The sequence below is a fragment of the Falco rusticolus genome, chromosome 1, assembly GCF_015220075.1.
Source record: "Falco rusticolus isolate bFalRus1 chromosome 1, bFalRus1.pri, whole genome shotgun sequence".
Lineage (NCBI taxonomy): Eukaryota > Metazoa > Chordata > Aves > Falconiformes > Falconidae > Falco > Falco rusticolus.
This window is the reverse complement of record NC_051187.1, coordinates 78879327-78893408: the sequence shown is the minus strand read 5'-3', so window position 1 is coordinate 78893408 and position 14082 is coordinate 78879327. Positions and strand designations below refer to the sequence as shown.

Below are 14082 nucleotides of genomic sequence, written 5' to 3'. Positions count from 1 at the left end.
GAATTAAAAAAAAAAAGTCCTTATCCACTTATTTATCTCCTTGAAAAATTAAAAATTAAAATCTTGCATAAAGTTATATACAAGTTTTAAATGTAACGTTTGTTTCACTATTTGGATAGTATGTATTAGTGAAAAATACTTCAGTGTTAGTGGCATTATTTTTCTTGAGAATCTTTTGCATAGGGAAGACTAAATGATCATTTATCTGCCTCTAGGCTTCTGTATGTTCTCTTGAGATTCTAAATGGCTTGAACATTCAGTATTTGCAGCTTTACAGACCCTACATGTTATTTACAAAAACTGTTAACACTATAATAATCTTTATTTGGAGTGTGTCCGGAGAAGGGCCACAAGGCTGGTGAAGGGTCTAGAAAACAAGCCTTATGAGGAGTGGCTGAGGGAACTGTGGGGTGGCTTAGTCTGGAGAAGAGTAGGCTCAGGGGCGACCTTCTTGCTCCCTACAGCTACCTGGAAGGAGGTTGTAAGCAGGTGGGGGTCAGTCTCTCCTCCCAAGTAACAGGTGACAGGACAAGAGGAAACGGCCTCAAGTTGTGCCAGGGGAGGTTCACGCTGGATGTTAGCCAACATTTCTTCACTGAAAGGGTGGTCAAACATTGGAACAGGCTGCCCAGGGAGGTGGTGGAGTCTCTGTCCTCAGAAGCATTTAAAAAACATGTAGATACGATGCTTAGTGACATGGTTTAGTGATGGACTGGGCAGTGCTGGGTTAATGGTGGACCTGATGATCTCAAAGGTCTTTTCCAACCTAAAATGATTCCGTGGTTCTATGATAACAATACTAGGCATTAGACATCCTGCTTGAAAAACCAATGTGTGTATATTTTGCTTAGCTAAGAATTTTATGTAGAAATGATTTTTTCCCAAGAAAAGTCTTTGAGCTATGCAAGATCAGTAACTTTAGAGGAAAAAGTAATACCTGTATCGAAACACAGGAAGTGCTGGTTTTTGTTTTGGAATCTTCAGGCAGATCATTTAGGAAATGTCATCAGCAGGTTTTACTGTTCTGAAACTTAATTTTTTAAATAAAATTTAAAGAAGAACTAACAGTTTATCTTCTTTGTAGATAATTATCTAGCCTGAGTCAAAGTACTTGAATTCTTAGTCTTGCCTGGTTTCATAAGAAAGTTTGCAGTCAGATATGCTGAGTTATGGTTTGAGTGGAGTTAGGAATGTTTTCCTATTGAACTGCAGTTGTTACAGTTATTTCTGAATGTTTTTCCTGCTTGATATGAATTGTAAATATTTATACTTTTCCTTAGGAATTAGCTCTGGTATGTTGACTTTGGGGTAATGCATGCACATTGTTAGTGCATGTTTACAGGTCAGCCAGATGCTGCTTTCAGGATCACCTGTGTTACTGTACTAAGAATGTGGTGATACTGTTTTTGGTGTGCCATGCAGTTTAAAGCAAGTTAAATATTGAAAAAGATTAAAAAAAGAATAAAGTGATGTCTAGTTCGTGTAAATGTTATTTGAGGCTGTGTTGCCTGTCCTTTAAATGAAAAATGTATTGGGCTTCTAAGATTTTTATTTTTTCTTAATCTGACTCTGAGGGTATTAAATGTTGTGCTGCTTTTTCTTTTTCTTTTTCTTTTTTTTCCCCCCCCCCCGTGTGTTGCAAGGTCTCTATACACTCCATATGGTTAGGAAATAATATCACTCCATTGAGAGAAGAAGAGTGGGGTGAGGATGAAGAAGATGAGAATGACATACCTGCTCCTTCCTCACCACCAACCTCTCCTATTAACACCAGGTGTCTTATGTTTTTTCTTGTCTCTCCTTTGGTTTATCAGTAAGATTTTACCTCTTCATGTTGAGTTCAATAAGCTGGGTTTATAAACTGGATGCTGGTAAATAAGCGTATTATTTCAAATCAAGTATTTTAGCAGGATTTAAGAACAGCCATTTTAACACATGTTTATTGTGCCTTGCAGGAAACCACCGGGCTGGTTGTAGATATACATTCTTGTTCTCAGTTCTTGCTTGAACTGTACAGTCAGTGGATATTGCCATCAAATCCTAGCAAGAGAACGCCAGTTATCTTGATTAGCGAAGTGGTGCGATCAGTAAGTCTAATCTATTACTCAGAGTCATAATTGAGTATATGCTACCAAATATTCAGAGCTAAGCAGCATTTGTAAAGTATCTTTAAACGTATGGGAGATGCTGATTTTTCTTGGCAGTTTCATTATATGGGCAGTACATAAATATAACTTGAGTAACTATAACATTACACTCATTTTAAACTATATAAGCATATGGATTGTGTATTCTGCTACTACATTACAGACACTTTATTGTTACTTAATGGTAGTTGGTATTCTACTTGCTAAAAGTAGATTTCAGGATTTTGCTTATCCTATCTCTGTAAAAAAATCAAGATTGAATAACAGTGTATTAGAGGGTTACATTGAATATTGAAGTGTAGAAGCAAAACTAAAGAACACAGGTGTGGAATGTGTCTTGATAGCCAGCATTCACTACTGTAAAAGATTCAAATGAAACTATCCTTGCAAGAGAGTATGTATTGTGTGTTTTGGGGTGTTACAGCACATTGTAAGAGGCACATTTGTTCATTTTTGAGAATTACTTACAACAGCGGATTTGGTTTTGTAAACCTCTTGGGGGGGCAGAAGGACCACTTGGAGGTAACTGTTATCTGAGATGGATGGTGGAGTTAATTCTGGACAACAGTTATTCCAGACACCTGAGTTAATGTTTACACATTTAATAGATTTATCAAGGAATCTTTTGCTGACAGTTACAACAGAAGGAAGAGTCAGTTTTTGGCTGTCTGCTAATAGGCTTTTTTATATTCAATTTTAATTTGTTTACAGCTTCTAGCAGTATCAGACTTATTTACAGAAAGGAATCAGTTTGAGATGATGTATACAACATTGACAGAATTGCGAAAGGTGCATCCGTCAGAAGATGAGATTCTTGTACAGTATTTGATACCAGCTACTTGTAAAGCTGCTGCTGTTCTTGGAATGGTAAGAAATTCTCATGGAAATCTACTGCAAATTCATGAGTGTCTAGGTTAACTCATCCTCAGGTTCTGCTGCAAAATCAAGAAGATCCCTTAGCTGATATGCATGGCTATAAGAAATAATACAGTATGTATTCTGGGCTTTCAGAGGTTGCAAACTCCATCTCCAGTTGTCCCATACCCAAGCAGAAAGGTGGTTCAGTTTCATGTTTTTTTGAGGTTTGAGCTTGATTTAATGTGCTTTCTGGTTTATCTTATTCAGCTGAGTGTTACCTTTGCCCTGGACTCATTTATGCATTCCAGGCCAGAAACGAGGACTGTGGCTGTAATCTCATGAGAGCCTGAGACTGTGTATATGATTAATAGTAGCTTGGTAGTCAGGTATCCCTTTTCTTGCATCATTCTGCACCTAGAGACAGAACATTATTAATGTGAGTTATTTAATGAAATGTGTTGCTGTCATTAAATCTGTAGACCAGAGAGCAGTAGTATTTTCCAATGGACATTTCAGAGTGGGACTATATATGAAAAAAACACTGCAAATTCTTTTGGAAGAAGTTAATATTTATAGAAACTCTTTGTGAGACTACTATAAAAATATATGGGTAATAGTGATAAGAAAAGTTTTTTAAAGACTTTTGGGCTAGGTCTTCCAGGAGCTATTGTAGCAGCAGCTGTGCAAGGGAAGGCTGTGAAAGTGGTGCCAAACATGCAGAAGCAGTTCTGGAGATGAGCTTGTTCTGACTAGGCTGCCATTTCCCACTCTGTGAGAAGGTGTTACTAGTTCACTAACAGATAACTGACTAAATAGGTTAGTAGGAAGAACAAAAAGTTGATTCCATCAAGAGCTGCTTATTGTCGTGTGCTCAGTTATGTAGAAAATGCACTTAAAAAGAGCAGCTAGAGAGCACACACTGTAAAACTGGCCAATATCTTAATACTTCATGAATACAGGGATGTGGTTACTAAATACTTCATGTAGATTGTAAGAAAAAAGACTTTTCAAATCTAACAGTTTAGAATAGATTTTGCGTATTCCAGTAAGTTGTTGTACTTTGAAAAGAGGGAGGTGAAGTACTGATACAGCTTGAGGTTTGGAGATTAAACATAGAACCATGGAATCATTTAGGTTGGAAAAGACCTTTGAGATCATCAGGTCCAACCATTAACCCAGCACTGCCCAGTCCATCACTAAACCATGTCACTAAGCATCGTATCTACATGTTTTTTAAATGCTTCTGAGGACAGTGACTCCACCACCTCCCTGGGCAGCCTGTTCCAATGTTTGACCACCCTTTCAGTGAAGAAATGTTGGCTAACATCCAGCGTAAACCTCCCCTGGCACAACTTGAGGCCGTTTCCTCTTGTCCTGTCACCTGTTACTTGGGAGGAGAGACTGACCCCCACCTGCTTACAACCTCCTTCCAGGTAGCTGTAGGGAGCAAGAAGGTCGCCCCTGAGCCTACTCTTCTCCAGACTAAGCCACGCCACAGTTCCCTCAGCCACTCCTCATAAGGCTTGTTTTCTAGACCCTTCACCAGCCTTGTGGCCCTTCTCTGGACACACTCCAGCACCTCAGTGTCTTTCTCATAGTGAGGGGCCCAGAACTGAACACAGGCCTCACCAGTGCCCAGTGCAGGGGGATGGTCACTGCCCTGGTCCTGCTGGCCACACCGTTTCTGACACAAGCCAGGATGCTGTTGGCCTTCTTGGCTCCCTGGGCGCACTGCTGGTTCATGTTCATCTGGCTGTTGGCAAACACCGCCAGGTCTTTTTCCATCAGGCAGCTTTCCAGCCACTGTTCCCCGAGCCTGCAGCGCTGTGTGTGGTTGTTGTGACCACAGTGCAGGACCCAGCACCGAGCCTTGTTGGACCTCATACAGTTGGTCTGGGCCCATCAGTTCAGCCTGCCCAGCTCCCTCTGCGGCGTCTCCTGCCCTCCAGCAGATCAGCACTCCCCACAGATTGGTGTTGCCTGCAGACTTGGAGGGCACACTGAATCCCCTTATCCAGATTATGGGAGTGGTGGAGAGAAATATGTGTAGGTCTGAGCGCCTGTGGTCTCGGAGAACAAACAAATGGAACACCGTACTGACTTGAGTGGATGCCGTCATATTCTTTTGGGTGTATACTGTAGGCATCTACCAGTCAGTTTCAGATTGAAGCATCCTTTGTGGTTAGCTGGAAGGCCAGAAAATTCAAACTATCCAATTCTTAGATGTAGAGGATTCTTGATAGCATATATTATTTATTGAACTAATGCTTACCTTGATTCTTTGACTTTAAATCATGAGTACTTTGTACAGGTAAAACAAAAGTAGCATGAATTTACTAGTTAATCTGCAAGTCATCTCTTATCTGATTACATTAATCTCCTGACACTTGATTTGAAGTAGTTTTAAGCCAGGCTCTGGTTCACGCCATATTTTCTGCTACTTAATTTGTTGCAAGTATTTCCAAATGACAAGGACTCACCAGGTTTGAGGCAGTGTTGACTTCTAATGAATACTCTTGTTGGATGTGTTAGGATAAAGCTGTGGCTGAGCCAGTAAGTCGACTGCTGGAATCAACCCTCAGAAGCACCCATATGCCAAGTCGGATTGGAGCTCTGCATGGAATCCTTTATATACTTGAGTGTGACTTGCTTGATGAGACAGCAAAGCAACTCATTCCGATTATCAGCGAGTATCTGCTCTCCAATTTGAGAGCAGTAGCACAGTAAGACCCGTACTTCCCTGCCCCCCCCCCCCCCCCCCCCCCCCCCCCCCGCCCCTCACCTGTTGGAACTGTTGCATGCTTATGTGTGATCAGAAGGGCTCTTTATGCTTTGCAGTTGTCAGTACAGTTTAGAGCAGGCTGTTGTATCAAGCAGGTTTTGTCATTGTCATTGAAAATACCAGCCGATTTTACATTTCGTTTACAGAAGAAAAAAGATATTTGAGGGTGGGAAAACTGTTTGATAGCTCAGGCTTTGTCTCTCTGGTAAATTGTGTTCCTTAAACCTTGCTTTTCTGTCAAAAGGCATACTCTTTGAGTAAGACTTGCAGGATCAGTAATGAAGCTTATTTCTCTTAAACAAATTGGGCAATGGTAACTTGTAATTATATTGCTGATAAATTTCTTGTGTTGCACTGAAATTACCATGATAACCAGTGCTCTCTTATGGAGTCTTGGTGATACTCCGTGTGATTTTTAAAACTGCATAAATGTCACGTGAAGAAATATGTAGTGTTTCTAAGGATTGTTCATACTGTCTCTGTTTGTGACTTAGACAAGTTTGATTTAAGTGACCACTAGTGGTTTTGCTTATTTACAGTTGTGTGAATATCCATAACCAACAGCACATCTTGGTAATGTGCGCAGCTGCTTTCTATTTGATCGAGAATTACCCACTTGATGTAGGGCCTGAATTCTCTGCAGGAATTATACAGGTATGTTATGATGCCTGTAATCACAGGTGGTCATGTGAATTGGGATCACCACATAGCTATCTTAAACACCTTTATTACTGTGGTGTAGGTGTGCTTTTGTGTTTAGTTTCCTTAATACCTGATGCAGTTCCATGCTGGCTGCAGTGGTGTGGTGATAGAAGATGACCTAAATACCTCAAAAACAGATAGTTGGCTTTTTTTCTTTTTCAGATGTGTGGAGTCATGGTGTCTGGAAGTGATGAATCGACGCCATCCATTATTTATCATTGTGTCCTGAGAGGATTAGAACGACTCCTTCTTTCAGAGCAGCTTTCTAGGCTGGACAGTGAATCGCTAGTTAAACTGAGTGTTGACAGAGTGAATGTGCAGAGCCCCCACAGAGCAATGGCAGCACTTGGATTAATGCTGACTTGCATGTACACAGGTATTTTTTTTAATATACATTTCTGATGTGGTGAGAGATGAGCTTACTAACAGGGCTAATTTCCTTTATTTGTTTTTGTTACCGAGGAGAAGAAGGTCTTTTGTAGCGTTTGCAGTAAACTTACAATGTTATTTTGGTTTAGGAAAGGAAAAAATCAGCCCCAGTCGTACCACAGATGCAAATCCAGCTGCTCCTGACAGTGAATCTGTGATTGTAGCTATGGAACGAGTATCTGTCCTTTTTGATAGGTAAGAGAATAAAGCATGTTATGGGGCACTGGAAGGGAAATTATTCCATTTGGCACTGTGTGGTCACTTCCTCTCTTTTCGACAGTTCTAATATTTAATCAATGACATTTCTCTGCTTACCTTTGCTTAAAATTGATACTTCTAGTAAATGCAGTAACACTGATGGAATTGCTGAAGGCAGCACAAGTGTACAGGAATGTAAATGGAAAACAGACATGTCCTAGCTGATACTGTGTGTTGCACAAACCGTAAGACTTTACAAATGTATTTCCAGCTCCCTTCAGGTCAGACTCTTAAGTGCTTTTCAGGATGTCTTCTGCATAATCAGGGATATAAATCCTGTTTACAGGAAATAATCTTTCAAACCACCCCAAGAGTTTAAAACCTTTTTTCCCTTCCCCCACCCAAATGTTGCTCTTTCAAGGCTGTTAAGTAATTGCAGTGGAAGGGTACAGTAAAAATTCTGTATTCACATGGAACTCATTTAATGGAAACATTTCAAAACCCGTGTTTTGATCTGACAATCTCAAGCTGTCTTAAGTGAGCGTAGCATGTTAGACTTTGCGTAGTAGTTTGTGGGATAATGGGTTACATTTTTTGAAGTGTTCAGCGGGTTTTCTCTAAAACCGGATGAGGGTTTCACTTCTGCACTCAGTGAGAACTGAACTAGAGCAGTGCTTGAGTGCTTTTGAAAATATCACTTCTAAGAGTTAGCAAAACAAATACGAATACTACAAGCGGAAAATAACTTTTGTAGGGAATAAGGGAATAATCGCGAGACAATAACCTGATCTTTACACATCAATAGATGCAGCCTTTATTAGGAAGACTTTCCAATTAGTGTTACTTAAGTCAAATTGTCTTTAAGTTGGAATATCTTTTCCCCTCTGTATAGTGCAGTGCAACTTGTTTTTCCTGTTGAATATATTGGTCAGTCTTGGTCTTGTTAATAATGGAAATAAGCGTTCTGCTTATAAAATGGTCTTTTCTCTGATAACTAGGAGTAGTGATCTCCCTGTCTTTAATTCTTCTATATGTTTTTTTTCAGCATTCCTATTATTAAGTCTTGTCTCTGATGTCATTGCAAAGCTTCAAAATATGTTGAGTATTAAAAAAAAAAAGTTGAGGGAGACAGGACATGACACCTGTAACGACTTTTAATAGCTTTGATAGGCCTCTTTGGATAGACTGTTGGAGTAAAATTACATAAAGACTTGGATTCCTCAGTGTTGAAGACTCTTTTGCCTATCTAGAGATGAAAGCATACTTTCTATTGCCAATTAAATTGGAAGAGAACTAGATATTTGCTGGAATTTGATTATAAAATTTGGGTTTTTTTATTCTTTTTCAGGATCAGGAAAGGATTTCCCTTTGAAGCTAGAGTAGTGGCTCGGATCCTTCCACAGTTCCTTGATGATTTTTTCCCCCCACAAGATGTAATGAATAAAGTTATTGGAGAATTTTTATCCAATCAGCAGCCCTACCCACAATTCATGGCAACGGTAGTTTATAAGGTAGTGTTCATATGGTTTTGGTTTGTTGGTGGTTTTTTTGTTCGAAGTTTCAGAAGATTTCTAAATAACCGACGGCTCAATCAGAGGGGCAAAGATCAATTTTGTTAGATCTAACAAACCAGTTGCAGTGATTGAGCTATGCTGCTGTAGGCTTTGTGTTCTGGGCAACATGGAAGGCTAGAATCACCTGTCACCCAGAAGGCAAAGCTCACAGCAGTACAGTTCAATCGCTGATACTGGCAAAAAAAAGACACAATTCATAGTTGTGATCCTGGTACTCGGACTCTTTGGGTCTGGAGGAGCCAGCCCAGGTCATCTGGCTTTATAAAACTCTACAGTCAAGCCCCTGTGGACTCTTGTTTGGCTTACTTGGACTCATGAATTGCTTTAGAGTGCATGTGCACACCCCATTCGATCTATAAAAACAGAGACACCAGAAAAGCCTTGCCTTTCTGTACTTGCCTCAGTTTGTCAGATGTCACGAGTCAAGTTGGATCCTGGCTGTGTCTTCTGCAAATTCTCTTTTTTTCTAAGCTTTGTGTTCATTGGGATTGCCTCCAGGAATCTGATCCGTGAACCTCAGAGCTTTGTAGCTGGAGAGAACCTTTACAAGAGAAACTACACTCTTCCCGTATCCATCTGCTATGTCTTTATTCCTCTTTAAAATATTTTGCAGGTATTCCAGACACTGCATAGCACCGGACAGTCCTCAATGGTCCGTGATTGGGTGATGCTGTCTCTCTCTAATTTCACACAAAGAACGCCTGTGGCAATGGCAATGTGGAGTCTTTCCTGTTTTTTTGTCAGTGCTTCCACCAGTCAATGGATTTCAGCAATGTATCCTACAAAGACTGAATGTGTGCCATTTCTGGGTAAATACAGCGATTCCAAAATGCACATTGATAGCCTTGAAGGATAAGTGTACAAGTTTAGCATGCAACAAATGGCAAATTTGCTGCAGTTAGTGGCATATATCACTTTGTGCCATTGATGCTTCAGGTTTGGGGGGGGGGGGCTGGGAAATCTTATAACCAAATTATGAGAACAAAGTTATCTAAAAGTACTGTTTTAAGGTCTGTTCTTTGTGACTATGCAAAATGATTGGGCAAGTAAGTCCTTACTTTGAAGGACTTCTTAAAAGCTTCACTAGATAGCTTTGCAATGACCTTTGAAAGCGTTGTTCTATATTCCTTCTGCAAGATAAAATATATTAATTAAAAAAAATCCACCAAACACCAAACTCAAAGAAAATTATCCTCTGCATACAAACATGTTTTGTGAGTGTTCTCCCTGGAGATGCACTGCAGTAATAGTGAGCTCTGGCAGTGGAATGACATCAGCCAAGTAATTTGGAAGAGCCAAAAGATACTGGTGGTATCAGTGCTGGGTTTATTTAAAAACAAACAAACAAAAACCTCCAAAGAAACAGAAAAATAACTGTTGCATTTCATGACGAGGCAAAGAAGTGGCTGTATGTCATGTTTGAAACTTGCTAATGACTGTTAATCTCAGCAGTGCTCTTTGGCTGTCAGGAGTTGTGTCTGTGGTGCTGATTCCACTGTTACCTCCAGTGGATAAAGAAGATTCCTGCTGGATTAAAATGTATTTCTGGGAATAAGAAATTACTTGAAGTTAATGACAAAACAGGATTTTTGTAGTAGTCCAATTACTACATGACGTTGTTGGTGAACTCAAAAATATGCCATTTTACTGGATAACAGTGTTTTAAGTGCTATACCAAAAGATGAGCAACTTCTGTCCTATTATGACCTTAACTTAGATCTCAGTCTTCCACATATTATCAGCAGAATGGGAAAATCAGAGCAAGTGGATGTTAACATCTTCTGTTTGGTGGCCATAGACTTCTACCGACATCAGATAGATGAAGAATTAGATCGGAGGGCCTTTCAGTCAGTGTTTGAGGTGGTAGCATCTCCCGGAACCCCATATCATCGCTTACTAGCTTGTTTGCAAAATGTCCACAAGGTCACAGCATGTTGAAAGTCCTGACGTGTAATGGAACTGCATGACTAGTGTTGGAATCTGATACGAATTACGGGGAATGCAAGACCAAGAAAGTATCTGGGGCTGCTGTTGTGGTAAATATGGACCTGTCAGTTTTACTTCCAGAATGCATGGACAAGTGCTCTGCAGCACTGGAAATCACCTGAAAAGTCTAGTGTAGTTCTTGTTCTTGGTGATGTTGTTGTTGTTGACACCAGGCACATGTTGACATACTTCTTTCCACTCACGTTTTTCAAGTGGTGTTTGGGACTAACCTGGGACACACTAACTGTAAAATACAAGCAAGTACTACATGCAGGGTAACTGGTATTACTCTTCTTCCTGATGTTCAGCTGAAGCCACTGTGGTGCAGCTGGTAAGATGCTGACAGAAAGACTGTTATTGCAAGCTGCAGTCATTAGAAAACTTAACAGTTTTATGTACCTGTATATACTGTTGTGTAGTACAGAATATAAATTGTTTCCTGATGTCTCTCCCAAACAAAGAAAAGAGAAAATGGCTTTCATGATTTACACTTCCAGCATGTAATTCCTCTCTGGACTTTCCGATATCCTGTGGTGTATGTGTTGGTGATACTGGCGATATAGTGCACATACGTAACCACACATTTTTCTTTTTTCTTCTCAGGATTTAAAATTTCAGTACAGTATATCAGTAAAAGAAATTTTAACTTAAATATTTCTATATCATGTACAGTATGTAAAATTGTAAGATGTGTGGTGCATGAGCTGTGCTGTAATTTGAGATGAACAGAAGCCATGCTACTGAATGTCTTGACATCTGTATTGTCCTCACTTTTTGTTTTTCTTGTGCTTGAATTCATGTTCCTTTTGGAAATCCATCTTACTGTACAGATTACATCTTATTTGCATCTCACTTTTTCTTAAAGTGCTTTAAAACTGGAAGTCGATTAATTTGTCTGGAGACGCTGCACTGAGGAGGCATTCTTGTGATCCACTTACTGTAGGTTCTTTTGAATTCCTTTATTTTGAGACGTAATGGTAAAAGAGAGGACTAGTTACTCTGGATCAGCCTTTTGTATACTTAAGAAACTGCTCTTATTTGCTGCACGGCATTTTAAGAGACAAAATGGTGCAAGCTCCCCAGCAGTCGGTAACCATTTGACCTTTCCTAACTGAGACCGCGGAGTCATCTGGATTCAACCCACTCTCATGTGCAGAAATTCACGCTAGCAGTTAAGAATCGGAAGGCTGCTGTGGTCTACTTAGGGACTGGCTAAGGTGTTCGGTTACACAACCTCTTTCATTACCTGTTGTATACATAATGCTTTAGACACAAACACAGCACAAATATCTACAAGTTTCAGGACACCACACAGGGCCAGATTTAGCTTTGACTTGCCACCCAGGGAGCCCCATTGATTCCTACACGTTACATGGGGAAATCTAGCGCAGCATTTCTCGTTAGTTCCGTTTGTTCTAATTCTTTAATTATAGAGAAATTATACCTTTGTTCTCAGTTACGTCCTATATTTAAGCTCTCTTCATTTTCTTATCACACCTTGTGGTGACACTTGGAAAAATGAGATAGTGTTGTCAGGAGGAGCATGTACTGTATGTATTTCTGTATATAATGTATATGTTGAAATTATACACATGTGACAACATTTAATGTATACAGATGTGTATATTTGTATTTATTAAACCCATGTATTTAAACTAATTCCAATCTAGACCAAAAATTGTTGCTTCTGCCCATAAATTGATTACAAAGGAATTGTCCACTGGTGTCACTTCCTTTTAGAAACTGATAGAGGAAACTGGTGGTATGGGCAGTTGAAACAACTGCAGAGTTGCTGTATTTAGCTCTCTACAGATCTTACTATCTAGAGCAGTTATTTCTGCCCTTAGTTGGGTTACTCTTCTTTCTTTGGCCACAGCACTGTGGTGATTTTTAAAAGAAACTGACCAGGAGTTCAGGGAAAGGTTTAATAAAATAGATACTTTCAAAGTTTTTTGAGTTATATTGGAAATTATCTTAATTCTGCTAAGAGACTAATTCAAGGCAGTGAGATATAATACCCTGTTTCTTCATTAAGGGGTAGTATAGATCACTCTTCCCTTTTGTAACCACCAGTAATCATTTTGTACTGTAAGCCCACACACCAGTCAGTTTTTGTATGATATATAGTTTAAGTGAAGATATTTTTGTAAGCTATTTTCCAAAATTTAAAATAGATTTTAATATATTTTTTAAGCATCAGGTTAGTCATATTCTCACCATATAACAGTATATGTTGTGTTACAAACTGTTACATTCTTCATTATTTTAAGCTCCTCATGATTAACACAGAATAGCTGGTTACTTGACCTTGGGATAACAGGAGCTAGACCCTTTATGAAACTTTCCAAACCAATTCGGCACTTGTCGTAGAAACTTTCCAACCAGTGGAGGAATACATTGAATCAAGCAGTCAGCGTGGCTGGTTGAAAAACCTCAGGTGTGACGGACTCCCATTCCTCAAATGCCTGTTGCTGGCCTTCAAGCAAATACTTGCATTGCCCACTTCAAGTCAAACTTTAGAGCTGATGCATTAGGTCTAACCTCACACAGATTCACTGGTAGTGATAACTCCATCTGTTTTAACCTCTCTTGGAGATTTGTCGTAGTATACCTCCTGAAACATGTCCAAAGTGTCTATAAAGAAGGGCAACTCCTCTTAGGGAATCCTCAGTTACCTGAAGGGAATGTAACTTCAGGGTGTTTCTGGTGTGGAAACGCACACTGGTAGTGCTTGAAATCTAATGTATCACCTGCAGAATGCCTTCCTTTCTACTTCCTAGACATGCTTTCCCTACCCTCACTTCTTTGGGAGTGAAATCATATTTAAAATCACTCCTGCCTGCTTCTAGTGACAAGAGCCAAGAGGTGCGCAGTGGGGACAATACAACAAAACAATGGCTACTGAGAAGTACCAATGTTGGATTTAAAGCAAAAAAAAATAAATCACTTGTCCCTTGAGATTGACTTAAGGCAAAATTTTATATTACGGATCATTTTTAGCTTGCTGCAGACAGAAAGCTAATTCTGAAAATCAGACTTAAGTTTTTCATTGAGAACAGGGTTGAAATGTTTTTGAACTTAAGACTTACATTTGGTGTCCTGGCTAACCAAAGCAAGCGGTTTATTTCATGTGCTTTGCAGTGGAACTGGCTTCTTTACAACCTTACGAGATTAGAGGTACGGCATGATTGGGAGCATACTTAAGACAGATTCATGTTTAAAACTTTTATCTGCAATTCGGTTGTCAAAGGACTACTTTACGAAATCTGTAATGTGGCCCTCCTTTGAGAACACCGTATGCTAGCCAACTTTTTATAAATAGTTTTTGGGCTAGCTACCCACTGGCCCATTAAATAAAGTTGGATTGTATTTCATTTCAGCATGCCCTCTCCCTTGCACTGTGTGC

At 39.6% G+C, this 14082-nt stretch overlaps 1 protein-coding gene across 1 annotated transcript in view; it reads left to right on the top strand.

The window, feature by feature from the left end:
* HTT (huntingtin) overlaps nucleotides 1-12335 on the top strand; it is an 84524-nt gene extending 72189 nt beyond the window's left edge. Inside the window, 11 exon segments of the mRNA XM_037385890.1 lie at nucleotides 1644-1776; nucleotides 1956-1972; nucleotides 1974-2087; nucleotides 2859-3014; nucleotides 5538-5728; nucleotides 6327-6441; nucleotides 6652-6865; nucleotides 7008-7113; nucleotides 8465-8627; nucleotides 9304-9464; nucleotides 10415-12335. Of these exon segments, the coding sequence (XP_037241787.1) occupies nucleotides 1644-1776; nucleotides 1956-1972; nucleotides 1974-2087; nucleotides 2859-3014; nucleotides 5538-5728; nucleotides 6327-6441; nucleotides 6652-6865; nucleotides 7008-7113; nucleotides 8465-8627; nucleotides 9304-9464; nucleotides 10415-10628 (1584 nt within the window). The 3' untranslated portion in view covers nucleotides 10629-12335.
* The last annotated feature ends 1747 nt before the right edge of the window (nucleotides 12336-14082 follow it).